Genomic DNA, 14,941 nt, shown 5'->3' on the forward strand with positions numbered 1-14,941 from the left:
AAAAAAAAAAAAAAAAAAAAAAAAGAAAGAAAAAGAAACTGTGGCATCTTTCTATAAAAAATGTATAAATAATTTACTTTCTTTAATATAGAAGCCAATGATCCTTACTAATAAAATATGTATATGTAAAATAAAGAAAAGATTACCTTTAGGTGACTCTGTGTCTTTTGGACTTTGGTGCCTCTTCTGGCATTCCTGTTACAGTCCTTGAAATCTTCTAATTGTGAATGTGGTCTGTGAAAACTCTCACCCTCATCACTAGATGATAATTCTGACTATAAAAATGCAACAAAATTTTGACATAAGCAAAAATATTTGAATTGTTTTATCTTGCATTTTTCAAGGACTGTTGCTTTCATTTTCATATTTTTAAGTAGTTGGCCCAATATTAGGAAAATAAAATTGATCTCACAACTCAGATTATTGTTATAAACACATAATACTGAAGAATTTTAAAACCAATAAGTTAAATAATACTACATGCTAATTACCAAATCAGGTTATGTAAATAATACTAGCATATATATTTATTCAATTTAATATCACAAATTATTTAATAAACTCTTATTTTCAGTTTAATTTCCTTTAAATATCCTTGAGAGTTTCCCCAAAACTAATCAAATCTGTTAGAAAATACAGGAATCCTTTGAAACCAAGAAATCAATATAACAATAACAAAGTTTGACTCCAAGACCTACCACTACATCTCTTATAATATAAAGCCCATCAAAAGAATCAATAGTTTATCAAAATAATTTCAATTCACAGAAACAATTTTTAACTTAAAACAGATTGATCATTAGCATTCAGTACTTAGCTTTTTTTTTTTTTTTTGGTACCAGGGATTGAACCCATGGGTGTTCACCCAGAGCCACATCCCCAGCCTTTTTCTGTATTTTGTTTAGAAACTGGGTCTCACTGAGTTACTTAGGGCCTCACTAAATTGCTGAGGCTGGTTTTGAACTCGGGATCCTCCTACCTCAGCCTCCCATGCCACTGGAATTATAGGCACGTGCTACCATGCCTAACAAAATATATTCTTGATAATATCCCCAGCATTTTAACATAGTACTATGCTTAGAAAAGTCTACAATAAATACAGCTCTGAAAACTAAAAGGTAGAAATTCTTCTTCTTCTTCTTTTTTTTTGGTATAGGGGATTGAACTCAGGGGCACTCAACCACTGAGCCACATCCCCAGCCCTATTTTGTATTTTATTTAGAGATAGGGTCTCACTGAGTTGCTTAGCACCCCACTTTTGCTGAGGCTGGCTTTGAACTCGTGATCCTCCTGTCTCAGCCTCCCAAGCCACTGGGATTACAGGCATGTACCACTGCACCCAACAAAGGTAGAAATTCTAATCACATCAGATATAGTATCAATTTTCCTGTTACCCATATACTTATAGATAAAATATAACTATATTTACCTATACATACATTTAAGATTTATTCTAAAAAAATCTAAATTATTATACATTATCTATTTACTTACTCTAAGAAACCTGCGCTTTTTGGCAGCATGAATTGGAGAATCAACTTCACTATTTTTCTGATCCTAGGTAAAGTAAGCAAATGGATAAACAGACTGAGAAAGGTTATACAAAATCCTCAAGGGAAGAAAATATTCTTTAATGATTAGATTATTGTAATTACTGAATGACTCACTTCAGGTGATTCTAAAACATTTCCTTTTCGTTTTTTACTTCTTAGGAAAATCTCATCATCTTCACTTTCATTGCTTACTAGTAATGGTTCATCTGTAATTTATTTTAAAAAATCCAGTCAGAGATTTGAGTTTATCCAATCATAACTACCTACCTTACAAATGGTTACAATAATGAATATTTCTGACAATCTCAACATTTATTTACTTTTTAAAAAAGTTTTTCAAAAGTTTGGCTAAAAAAAATCAGCCTGGAAAGAGAGAGAAAAATAAAACAGTGCCAATAGGGAAAATAGGGACAATAACTTTGATAATAAATCCTGAATGAGATTCAGCTTTATACATTGCATGAAATGAGAACAAGAGAAAGCAAGATGTAATTTTAGTCTAGAATTCATCTCCAAACCTATTATGGTCTTTCTGCCCCTTGCACTTATTATCCTCTTTCTTGAATGAATGAAATCATTAAAATACAGTCTACAAAATTATGTATTAAAAGATTCTTTTTTATTTCTCTGTATACATATGTGTACATGAACATGTACGTTTAAGCATAAGATTTAAAAAATGCAGGCTGGGGTTGTGGCTCAGTAGTAGAGCACTTGTCTAGCATGTGTGAGGCACTGGGTTTGATTCTTAGCACCACATATAAGTAAATGAATAAAATAAAGGTCCCTCAACATCTTAATTAAAAAAAAAAAAAAGGTAAGATATTCACCAAAACGTAACTAGCATTACATATTCAGGGTCAGAGGGAACGTGAAAATGAAAACCCTCAGGCTTGTGGCGTAGCTCAGTTGTAAAACGAATACTTTGCATGAACAATGTTCTGGGTTCACTGCCCAGCACCAAAAGAAAACAAAAACAAAGTCCTCATACGCAAAATCAACTACTTCACATTTTTAAGTACTTAATTAAAGTTCTGTTTCTACATTTTGATAAAATTTTGATTGAAAACACCCTTTGATTCTTCATGAAACCTTCTACAAGAGCCCTGTGGTAGTTTTAAGATATGTTTGCAAGTTCTTTTGCAGGCATATTATTTACAAGTATAAATCATAAGAGGAATTATGTTTACATCCTTGCTCTTTTCTCTTGTATTACCTGCATGAGGAGAAGCCAGATGCTGTTTGTTTTGCTCTGATGCCCAGGCTAATCTCTAACTCCTAGGCTCAAGCAATCCTCTCACCTCCACTTCCTGAGTAGCTGGGACTACAGGCATATATCACCATCCCCAGCTACCACATGCTTTGTTTTAAGGACATATCTAGGACCCTATGGAGAAATCCACACATCAAACTGAGGTTTCCTACCAGTAGTAATGTAAATCAACTTAAAAGCAGATCCTCCAAACCTATTCAAGCTTTCAGATAACCAGAGCCCTGGTCAATGTCTAAATTACAACTTCTAAACTATCCTGAGCCAGAACCTTTCTAAACTACCCTAAACTTCTAATTCATAAAAACTTTGAGAAAATAAACAGTTCTCTTTTAAGTCATTATATTCTGAGAGTAGCTAATTAGGCAGCAATAGATAACAAATACAGATTTTGGTACTTCAAAAGGGAATTGACATAAGAAAAACCTAAAATGGGGAAGCAACTTTGGAATTAGATAGTGGGCAGAAACTGAGAGGATTTTTAAAAGTTTTCTTGAAGCCTTGAAGAGCCTCAGAGACATTGTTCATAAGAATATTAATGCCACTTGAGGAGTCCACAGGTAAGAACTTATTGGAAATAGGAGGAAAGGAAATCTTTTATAAACATTGCCAGAAAGTGTGGAAACACTGTAATTAACATGGAAAGTAGAATATGTACCTACTGACTGAGGTGATCTCACTAAACAGACTTCTAGACAAATGTTTACAATATCACTTATTGCTTCTTGCTGTTAAAGTAAAATACGAGAGAGAGAATAAACTAAAAAAAGAACTATTAAACATGAAAGGGGGGGTGCGGGGGCGGGGGTTGTACCTCAGTGGTAGAGTGCTTGCCTAGCATGTGTGAGGCACTGGGTTCCATTCTCAGCACCACATATAAATAAATGTAAAAAAAAATAAAATAAATAAAGATCCATTGACAACTAAAAATTATATTTAAAACAAAACATGAAACGGGTGGAACATGCTGCTTCTGAAAACTCCAGGCATCCTCAGGTGGCAGACAATACTAAAATTAGTAAATTTTCTAATAAAACTGTTGGGAGCAGTGAATGAATTACAGGTTTCTCGGAAAGTCCCAATGCAGAAGCAATGCCCTTCTCAGAACTCTCAGTGGAAAGGCACTGATTGAGATTACTTAGTCACTGGTGACATCTGTTCAAAGGGGGTTCTGTAAAACTCACAGAACTTAATGGTTCATGGATTTGTGTTCAAACAGAAACTGCCTGGAGGTAGAAGAGAGAAGGGTGTAAGCTGATAAGCCCCAATTAGGCTGTTTCCACTCACAACTTTGTTGTTGTTGTTTATCCTGAAGAAGCTTTCTCAAAGTAAATCCTTTTGATGTTTAATCAATATGTAGAACCTCACGTGATCAGTCTCTTTCCCATCAGGAGTTTAGTTGGTCCACCAAGTCCCATTTTCTCTATATTTGTATGTGTGTGTGTGTCTTATTTCCAATACTCTCACTGGCCCAGTGAAATCAAAGGTGGTGCCTCAAGCTGATGCAATGCTAAATGCATGTAATACCAGCAACTCAGGAGGCTGACACAGGAGGATTACAAATTCAAGGTCAACCTGGGCAATTTAGCAAGGCAAGGGCTGGAGATGTAGCTCAATGGTAAAACCCCCTTGGGTTCAATACCCAGGAGGTAAAAATAAAATAAACTAAAATAAGGTGATGCCTCAGAATACTGTTCAGTCAGACAAAAGGTCCCTTAAATATTTTAAGGATGCACCTCAAAGATTCTCTCAAATAACAGACTTTTTAAGAAGCTTAAGAAATTATCTTCTAGATATCTCAGCAAAAGTCTAAGGTATGGGGCTGAAGATATAACTCAATTAGTAGAATTCCTGCCTCGCATGCAAAAGGCCCTGGGTTCAATCACCAGCAACACACACACACACACACACACAAAAGTCTAAGGTAAAGAAGGACATTTTTCTTCCCCAAAAAGATTTATGGGCATAGATAATTGACAATATATAATGGAATAATGGAATGGACTCCAAGAAGATTTATAAGATGCTCATCAAGACTTAAAAGAAATAATATTGGAAGATAAATAGCCAGCTGCAATTGAAAGGGATAAATAGCATAAATTGAAAAGGCAACTCTGACTCCAAATTTATAACAAAAAGCAGCAGGCAGGAGTTACCTGTTTAAAGAAAAAAATCAAATATTCAGAGGATGGAGCCAAGAATCAGAGAATATTCCCATATTTTGAGCCCTAATCAAGGAACTTCCAGTTTTAGCCTTGCTGGATTTCAGTCGCTATGGACTAATAACTCCTGTGTACCTTCCATTGCTCCCTTTCCCTTTTTTATTTTTATTTTTTTTTTGGTACTGGGGATTGAATTCATGGGTACTCAACCACTGAGCCACACCCCCAGCCCCACCTTGTATTTCATTTAGAAACAGGATCCAAGTTGCATAGCAACTTACTCTTATTGAGGCTGGGGATAAATTTGCGATCCTCCTGTCTCAGCCTCCAGAGCAGCTAAGATTACAGGTATGTGCCCCTGTGCCTAGCTTCCTTTTTGAACAGGTCATCTTGGAAGCAGATTCTCCATGCCTATTCAAGCCTTCAGATGACTGCAACCAGAAAAAATCCTGACTATTAACAATTTAATGAGAAATCCTATGCCAGAAAGTCACCTAGCTAAGCAACTCTTGAATTCCTGATCTATGAAAACTGAGATAAATGTTATTCTAACATTTACCCCACAGAATTTTGTGGTATTCTGTAACACAGCAATAGATAATACAAATCCACACAATAAGCTTTTCCTCACATTCCGTGCTAGGGAACATCTACCCAGACAGATAAACCTGAATGATTCCTTTTTGCAAAGAAGCACTAAAAAAGAAAAACAAACTAAAAAACTTCTATGAACGAACCACATATTTGTGACCAAAATATAGAAAATGATTTAATAAACTAATGATGAAATTACTGGGGGAAGGGCACTACATAATCTGTTTTTTTCCTTTTTTCATTACCTTGTAAGGAAGCCAGAGTTAAATGAAGGGCTAGGCTACAGTAAAGAACTAATTATAGAAGGATTCCTTTTTAACTGCCTTAGTATTGTTTAAATGAGCTATTTTTTAATATATATAATACGGTAAGTGATCTTAAATCCTTCAATAGATGAAATCAAAAGTATATATTAGGAAATAAAGTATATTAGGGAATAAAGACATAGTCCCTAATAAATAATATATATATATATATATATACACACACACACACACACACGCAAGATTATATTGCTCATCATTGTAGTTAAGTACAATGCTAAAAAAATTTTTAGCATAAATCTAACACAGAAACAGTAAAATAACCTCACCCATTAACAAAGACTTAATACAGTCACATTAAAGCAAATATTGAAAGCTCAGAGGCAAGATACACTTAGTGAAAATACATATGTCAGGACACACCTCAAACTATGCAGAACAGTCATGTTTTGAAAATTAAACCTATTTCCAGAACTCACCTTAAAAATGCTTTCATCCTACATAGAATATTCATGAATGATGCCTTCAATACTAATGAGAATAACATAAGGAAAATATTTTACAGAGGAAACTCTCATTTTATCCTACAACTATTCTTTTTCTTTAGTTATAAGGAATAAAATTCATAAATGGCAAAATAATTTGTAAATAAATTACAGTTGTGATCTATAGAATTTAAAAAATACTTAAGTCATTTTAATACCAAATATTTAGCATTATATTCTCTAGTTTTTCTGTAGCTATTAACTCAGATCACAGAAATTTTCTGGATATTCTGTGGTCTACTCTCAATCCTCTAAATATGGTCTTATGTCTCAAATATTTTTGGATAAATCCTTTTACTTCAAACTATCCCACAAAATTCTTTACCTTCCTTCTTTTCCTTAGTTTCATCATCTTATTGCACATAAATTCTTTATTATTTTCAATATATCTAAATTTAAAAAATTCTGAGGAGATAAAATGACAATTAACATATATATGAAGGCTTTCCAATATAACTCAAAAGTTTGTCATCTCCTGAACCTCCTAAACAGCCACTGTCTTATGGTAATTTCCACATTTTACTGACATCATCAAACGTATGCTATATAAATGTGTTTTACAACCAGAACTTTATATTTATTTGTATATTTTACAGTACCTAGCATAATACTTTTCCCATGGCATGCATATAAAAATCTTATATTAAGAAAAATATAATTTGACAAATATACATGTATACACACACACACACACACATACCCTTTATACTAAAAAGTTACATGTGGAAAAATTACAGGCATATTTCTAGACTATTCTAGAGTCATGGGTTTTTATAAAGATGGAATCTTTTTTTATTTTTCAGTTGTAGATGGACACAATACCTTTATTTATTTTTATGTGGTACTGAGGATTGAACTCAGTGCCTCACACGTGCTACACAAGTGCTCTACCACTGAGCCACAATTGCAGTCCCTAAATATAGAATCTTACCTTCAGCAGAATAATCACAGAATTGATGCAGAGAAATTTGATCACTGCTTTTAGCCTTTTCTGGAGAAAATTCTGAACCATCAAAAACTGAATCCAATGTTTCTTTGAAACGTTGTAGATTTACTTCTTCCTTATTAGAATCTGGTGTCTTAAGCATATCCTCTCTTATCTTAGAAAGTGAGCTCAATGTGTTTTTAGGAAGTGGTGTACTCATAACTTTTTCTCGTACTGGCAAAGAAAACTCAGAAAATCCAGGAGATACAAATTCTTTACCCTTTGCTGCAGTCAGTGGAAAATGTACAAAATTTGGACTGTGTATATCTTCACTTGATGGGATAGGTATGGCTCCACTGGTAAATTTTCCAACATGATCTCTTGGTTGATTTGAGACATAATGTGTATCCTTTGCCTCCTTAATACATACATTTCTTCCAGACATATCATCTTGAAGTCTACTGTTATTTGTGTCTGATGGCTGTTCTGATATTTCATCATCAGAATCTGAACTACAAAATCCTAAATCAAAGGTAATGGAAAATAAATCCCCAGAGCAATCAAAAGCATATTGATCACTCTTCCGTTTTTCCTCATGGATATCTTTCAAATCTTCATGAGATTTCCAGCTATTAGTACCACTAATAATTTGATCTTGGGATTGAGAATTATCACATAAATGTTCATCAGAAATTAAAAACTGCGAGACAGGAGCCATTTCACTTATAACAGTTTTTTTTGACACACATAAAGATTTGCAATCACTCTTCAAAGGAGAAAGGGTCACATCATTAAACTCTTCACTACCTTCTTCAAATAATGATAAACTCTCATCCTGATTAGTTAACAACACTGGAAGGTCACTTTTAACAATATCACAGTTATTTCCGTCAACTAAGTTCTTCGCAGGATCTATGTATATTTGAACATGGTTGTTAGTCACTATATTTTCATTTTTAATATTTTTATGTACTTTATCATCAAAGCCATGGACGCATGACTCATCAGAAATCTTATCATTAGATGCATCAGAGAGACAACTTTTTTCCGAAGAATGATTGATAAGTTTAAGTAAATCCAATCCTAATTTTTGTTGAGAATTCATAGCTGAACATGACATCAAAGAGGTGGACTTACAATTTAGTATGTGCTCTGCATAGGGTAGGGAAAGCAAATTCTCAAATGTAAAACCCTTAGCAGTTTCACATTCCAAGTCTGAGAATCCACTGAAAGGTGGAGGAGAATGAGATAAAAATCTCTCTACATTAGCAAGTACCTCTTTTGTCAATGAGTGACAATTATAAAATTTATCATCTGTTCTATCTATATAAAGCTCTTCTTCAAATGGAAGAAACAAATTAGATGAAAGAGATTTCTCATCACTAAAACTATTATAACCAGAATCTAAAAAATTTCCAGCAAAAGAACTAGATTTATTTGTAAACTGACCCTCTGTTACTAAGACACCTGGCTCATTAACACCATTTTCATTAATAGTACATGTGGCAGAAATTCCATCTGTCTTTTTACCATTTATTAAGTCTACCTGAAAAATAGTTTCAACAGTAGAATTTCTGTCAGTATCTAAAGAATTAATATCATCACAATTTTCTTTATTAGGCCAGTCTTTCTTCGTTTCTTTAGAAGTTTTTTTATTTGCAGAAACAATTTTAGTAGGTTTGATGTGAGTTTTTTTAAAAATTTCAGCATATTTCTCATCAGATTCTGTCATTAAAAGTGAACTGCCTTGATTTATATTCTTTATAAATGAAGATTTCTTGTGAGTAGTTAAGGTATCATCGGTAGGATTATTACAGTCATTCCTGGGAATGCTAAATGCCAAGCTAACATCTTTCATTTGTAAATAAGATTTCATTTCCAATTCATAGCTGCATTCATCCTGTAAATAAGGAACATAAGAAAGTCACAGGAAAACAAAACAAAATTATAATTCTAAGAAATGTTTCACTGTATATTAAATACATTGTAAACAATATTTCATTAAATGATTATCTTTTAAGTCTTAATTTCTATTTATAACAAAGTCCCAAACAAGAACTTGTAAAGTGAATTTAGGAAGGAGCTTTACTTCTCTCTCAGCCATTAAGCTAAAATTACAATTTTCACCATCCCTCTTCTTTTCCCAAAATGCTACTTACTCAGGATTCCTCCCCTACTCACAGATTTGAGCAGTTAACGCCCCACTTTTTTGAATAATAAATACAATAAATACTAAAATAAGCAGTCTGTTTCCCTGCCAATAGATATGCTCCACAGAGACAGAATGTTTTATTTAGTTTATTCACTGATGTGGCCACAAGGCCTGGAACAGAATTTGGCATACGGCTGGAACTCCGTAAACACATGTTAATTTGATGACATTGTTTTTCTGGAATAAACAACTAATTACTTTATTTACAAATATTCTCAAACAATAACTATAATAAAAATAGCAGTCACAATTTATTGAGCGCCTATTATATGCCAATTACTATTTTAAGTATCTTACATGTATTGTCATTTAATCTTCACAATAACCCTATGAAGTATCCATTATCATTATTCCTATTACATAGATGAAACTGAGGCAGATAAAATGATAATACTTATTACTCAATAAATATAAATAATACTTTTTCTTATCATTATAACTTCAAATTAAGAAAAATAAAGGGTACTTTATTTTATCACAGCAACAAAAGGAAGTTATATAAAACACTACCTCTTCATGTCTCATTCCTTCTATCATTTGCATAATGCTTACAAAATGGTGGCATCGATCTGAATGGTCAACTTGATGTGTAGGAAAAGGATGATCCTGCCACACTCTCCATTCAGAGAGAGAGAGCTGATGAATCCCAAGAGTTGGTAGAGTCTTGATTAATGATTCAAATAATAATAAAAATGATAAAAACAGACACACAGTGAGATTTCAAACTAATTTAAAAAAACACACTTAATATGCAAAAAAGCCTAACAAATAATTTTAATTCATTTAGTCTTTGTCGACTAAAATCTCAAGGAAAATGATTTAATATAAATTTGCTCCTTTAAACATATTTTTAAATAATTGTTATATGAATTACAATTTGACCATATTCCTATTTATATAGTTTCATGTTAAGAGCAAATATTTAAGCAAATATTTTTGGCTTCAAAATTATTATTTTGCTCGGTCTATAGTATAATCTAACAAGGAAATATTCATAATCTTTTGGTGATACTGATCCCAACTTTTCATGCCTGCTTCCATTCCTTACTCTTCCTTTTAATGAATAAAATAAATTCTAACAGCTGTATCTTATAGGCTTTATACATCTTCTGAAAGAAATCATTTCTGAGGTTGTTTTTCCAGCTATAGTAATTACATATATGCAAACTTTGATCAGTTCTTTTGACTTTCATTAAGCTTATCAATGTGTTCATAATACATGAAAAAAACAAGTAACACCCAATTTAAAGTTTTAACTATACTTTAAAAACAAAAATCAAAATAGTTTGTAAAAATAAAAATGCACATGACAACAAAACTTAGTTAAATATTAAAAAAAATCCCAAAACACAAAAGGAAACAATAGCATAGCAAACTACATGTATTACAGAGTAAAATGACAAATATGTGCCCATTTTGAAACAATTATATGGTGGGGTAAAAAATGGAAGAAAAAGCAGAACTTATGCAAAAATATCAGTTACATTTACATATAATAAATAGGAAAATTAGTAATTTTTAAAAGACAGTCTGGTTTTTCTTTTTAAACTGATTACATTCTTACTTTTTAAAGTAAGTTGATAACTCCAATCACATCACTCATTACTCACAAATCTACTGCATAATCATTATAAGGAATATCTGAAACCATGATCAACTTACTGATGTGTTTTCTCCATCCTGTAAAGATACAAACTGTACTTCAGGTAGTGTTATTTCCTTAATTTCATCGCTGTCTCTTAATCTATAGACCCTGTTCCATAACTTAAATTCTTCCTCTGATAAAAACCAGTTATTTGAATTATTTTGCCTTATTCCTGTAAGTGAAAAAATTATTGAAAAACAGTTTTTAAAAATCTGCAAAGGCAAACACAAAATATATAAATATCAACTTAAACTGTTTTGTCTACTCACATTCTCTAAGTAATTCAATTTCTTTTTTTTTTTTTTTTTAATTTATTTTTCAGTTTTCGGCGGACACAACATCATTTGTTTGTATGTGGTGCTGAGAATCGAACCCGGGTTGCACACATGCCAGGCAAGCGCGCTACCGCTTGAGCCACATCCCCAGCCCTCAATTTCTTAAAACTATAATTTGTTATAGGAATGCAATCTGTTTATCACTTTCTGCTTCTACATATCTTCTAAACTTCTCTCATCTCTTTTAAAGTACTCCTCTGTCTAGGAACTAACCTTTAGCAATGACTTCATTATTTTCCTTTAGAGATTACAGAAGCCAAGAACAATTAATTTTCTATGCAGCGATTCCTTATTTATTTTAGTCCTAGGGATTGTCCCAGGGGCACTCTACCCTGAGCTATATGCCTAGCCCTTTTATTTTTTATTTTGAAACAGGGTTTTATTAAGTTGCCCAAGCCAGCCTCAAACTTGTGATCCTCCTGCCTCAGCCCCCCAAATCACAGGGAACCAGGAATGCACCCAGCTCAACTCTTGTTTTTATGCTCAAAACCTACTGCATCTCTTTTTTTTTTTTTTTAAATATTTATTTATTTATTTTTTTAGTTCTCTGCGGACACAACATCTTTGTTTGTATGTGGTGCTGAGGATCGAACCTGGGCCGCACCCATGCCAGGCGAGCACGCTACCGCTTGAGCCACATCCCCAGCCCGCCTACTGCATCTTGGTAAGTTGCTGAGACTGACCTGGAACTGCCTCAGTTTCCTGAGTTTCTGGGATTACAGGCCTTGCTACCTGCCCAACCTATTATGCAGCTTTTTAAAAGCTTTTTAATTTATTTTTTGTAATGTCAGTTTTTCATTTTTGTTGTTGTTTTCTGGTATGGGGATTGAATACTTTACTGCTAAACCACATCCCATGCCCTTTTATTTCTTGTTTTGAGACAGGGTCTCCCTAAATTGTTGAGGGTGATCTAACTTGCAATTCTCCTGCCACAGCCTCCAAGTTGCTGAAATTACAAGTGTGCACCACGCCGAACTTATCATCTCATTTTTTTTCTTTTTATTGGTTCTTTTTAGTTATACATATCATTAGAATTCATTTTGACATAATTATAAAAGCATGAAATTTGCTAATTCAGTACCCAGTACTTCCCCTTTCCCTCCCTCCCTTCTCCTCTCCATACTCCCTTCCTTCTACCCTCCTGATCTTTCTATTATAGGTTTTTTTTTTTTTTAATTTTAGTTAGTGTTATTATGTCATTTTTGGAAGTACCAGGCCTATTCCCCCTGCACTTTACTTCTCTTTTCCCACTGCCTATTTAAAAGTTTAAGCCTACAACCTTTTTAGTGTTAGCTTTTATCCCCACCTCAAATTTCAAACTTTCCAAAACTGCTACAATACAATCACACTAGTTTTCACTTGTAAGTTTTCATACTATATTTCTTCCAGACTTTAGATAACAAAAAAAGTCCAAAAGAAGCTATGCATGAGAATGCATCTGTAGATTCAAACAACCTCAGACTGGAAATATTCGAGGTGAGGGGGATTATACCTGTACAAACATGCAGACTTTATTTTCTTGCTATTATTCTCTAAACAACACAGTATGACAACTATTACCATAACATTTATATTGTATTAAGTACTATAAGCAAAGTAGAAATGATTTAAGGTATACGAAAGGGGTCTGAGGTTGTGGCTCAGTGGTAGAGTGCTTGCCTAGCACATGTGAAACACTAGGTTCTATCCTCAGCACCACATAAAAATAAATAAAGAAATAAATAAAATAGAGGTGTTGTGTCCATCTACAACTAAAAATGGTGTTTTTTTTTTTTTTTTAAAGTATATGAAAGGATGTCCCTAAGATATATACATATGTTATATGTCATTGTATTTAAGGAACTTGAACATACCTGGTGGGGTCCTGAGACCAATCCCCAACAAACACAAAGAGATGATTATACATTTTTGTTATCTATCTTATCATGCAATAGTTGTCCAAAATTTATTCTTCCTAACTGCAACTTTTTACCCACTGACCAACCTCTTCCCATCCACATCCCTCCTCAAGCTTCTGGTAACCACTATTATACCTTCTACATCTGAGACACATAAAACTTTTTTAGTTTCCATGTATGATTGAGATCACGAAACATCTATTCTCTGTGAAAAGCTATACTTTTTATCTAGAAGACAAAATCAAGTCATCTGGAAAAACATACAGAGACAGATTTTTCAACATAAGGTATAATATTCTACAATTACATACACTTGTTCAACAATGAAAAGAATCCTCATTAGAATACGATATATTCCATGATTATTTAAATACAAACTAGATTCTGCTGTAATGTATAAAATAATTTTTTTTAAAAAAAGAACTCTCATAAAGGAATAAAAATCTATTTTTCTTTTTTTCTTAAAGAGATAGGATCTATATTACAAAGGCTAGCCTCAAATTCCTGGGCTCAAGGAATCTTCCTAACCCAGACTCCTGAATAGTGGGACTATAGGCACAGGCTACCATGCACAGGGAAGAAGTAAAATTTCTATTAACAGAAATATTCAAGTTAAGGCAGGGTATGCATTTTAAAAAGATGTTGTAATAAACATTCCTACCTTGATAATAATGATGATCCCTAAGATTCCTTCCAAATCTTAAATTACTATTATGTATTTATGATTCTTTAAAAGCCCCTTTAACATTAAGTAAAATCCAAGAAATAAACTTTTTTATTTCTAATTTTCATAGTGCAAATATTTCAAGATATTTTTGGGGGATACTGGGGATATGGCTCGGTAGTAGAGCACTTGCCTAGCATGTGGAAGGTCCTAACTTCAATCCCTAGGGTGGGAGCGGGTAATTTTCTTGGTATCAGCAAAGTCTCTACAGCTTCTAAGCTAGTGATTCTCATTACTGTGTTCTTGGCAAAAATATTTTTTTCAAAACATTATTTGTTTTTTACTCTCTCAATATTACCAGTAACTGTCTAAATTTAACCATTATCTGTTCTAAGGGTAAATATTTATGTTTCTTCCATCTGAATAAAGGAAAGGTGTTCCCTCCCCCTTTCTTAGAACATTTCCAGAGGCACTTAATGTTTCCAAGTCCTTCTTTAACCCTTTGACATATATATGGAAATCTTTAAAGGATAAAGGAGCTGCTACACAGCTTTTCAAATAAAAAATGTTCATCTTAAGAATTGAGGTGCTATCTCTTTAAAATGCAAACATCAAGGAACCCGACAGTGTCCCTACCTTTTAATCACCATAAGAGTTTAGCTTAGGCACCTTTCTGGAAGTTGTCTACCTCTCATTGTCATAGAAGTAAGAGAAGTTTTATTATTCCTCTGAATAAAGGCAATTACTAACACAAACAGTTATCTCAATTACCAGGTAAATTTAGGATAAACTAGGAAAGAATGTATAGTATATGAGGACAAGTTACTGTTAATCTTAAGAACATATGTAAAGGATTATAATCACTCAGTGATATA

At 33.1% G+C, this 14,941-nt stretch overlaps 1 protein-coding gene across 2 annotated transcripts in view; it reads right to left on the reverse strand.

Annotated features, from left to right (window-relative positions):
- Nucleotides 1–14,941, reverse strand: part of Fancm (FA complementation group M) — a 59,987-nt gene that overhangs the window by 18,689 nt on the left and 26,357 nt on the right. For both annotated transcript variants that reach the window (XM_015491150.2, XM_048798625.1), the window contains 6 exons: nucleotides 11,187–11,341; nucleotides 10,035–10,187; nucleotides 7,319–9,212; nucleotides 1,668–1,759; nucleotides 1,495–1,557; nucleotides 147–275 (listed from right to left, as the gene is read on the reverse strand). In XM_015491150.2, coding sequence (XP_015346636.1) covers nucleotides 147–275; nucleotides 1,495–1,557; nucleotides 1,668–1,759; nucleotides 7,319–9,212; nucleotides 10,035–10,187; nucleotides 11,187–11,341 — 2,486 coding nt within the window. The remainder of the gene's footprint in view (nucleotides 1–146; nucleotides 276–1,494; nucleotides 1,558–1,667; nucleotides 1,760–7,318; nucleotides 9,213–10,034; nucleotides 10,188–11,186; nucleotides 11,342–14,941) is intronic.

The sequence above is a fragment of the Marmota marmota genome, unplaced genomic scaffold (assembly GCF_001458135.2).
Source record: "Marmota marmota marmota unplaced genomic scaffold, marMar, whole genome shotgun sequence".
NCBI classification, from domain to species: domain Eukaryota; kingdom Metazoa; phylum Chordata; class Mammalia; order Rodentia; family Sciuridae; genus Marmota; species Marmota marmota.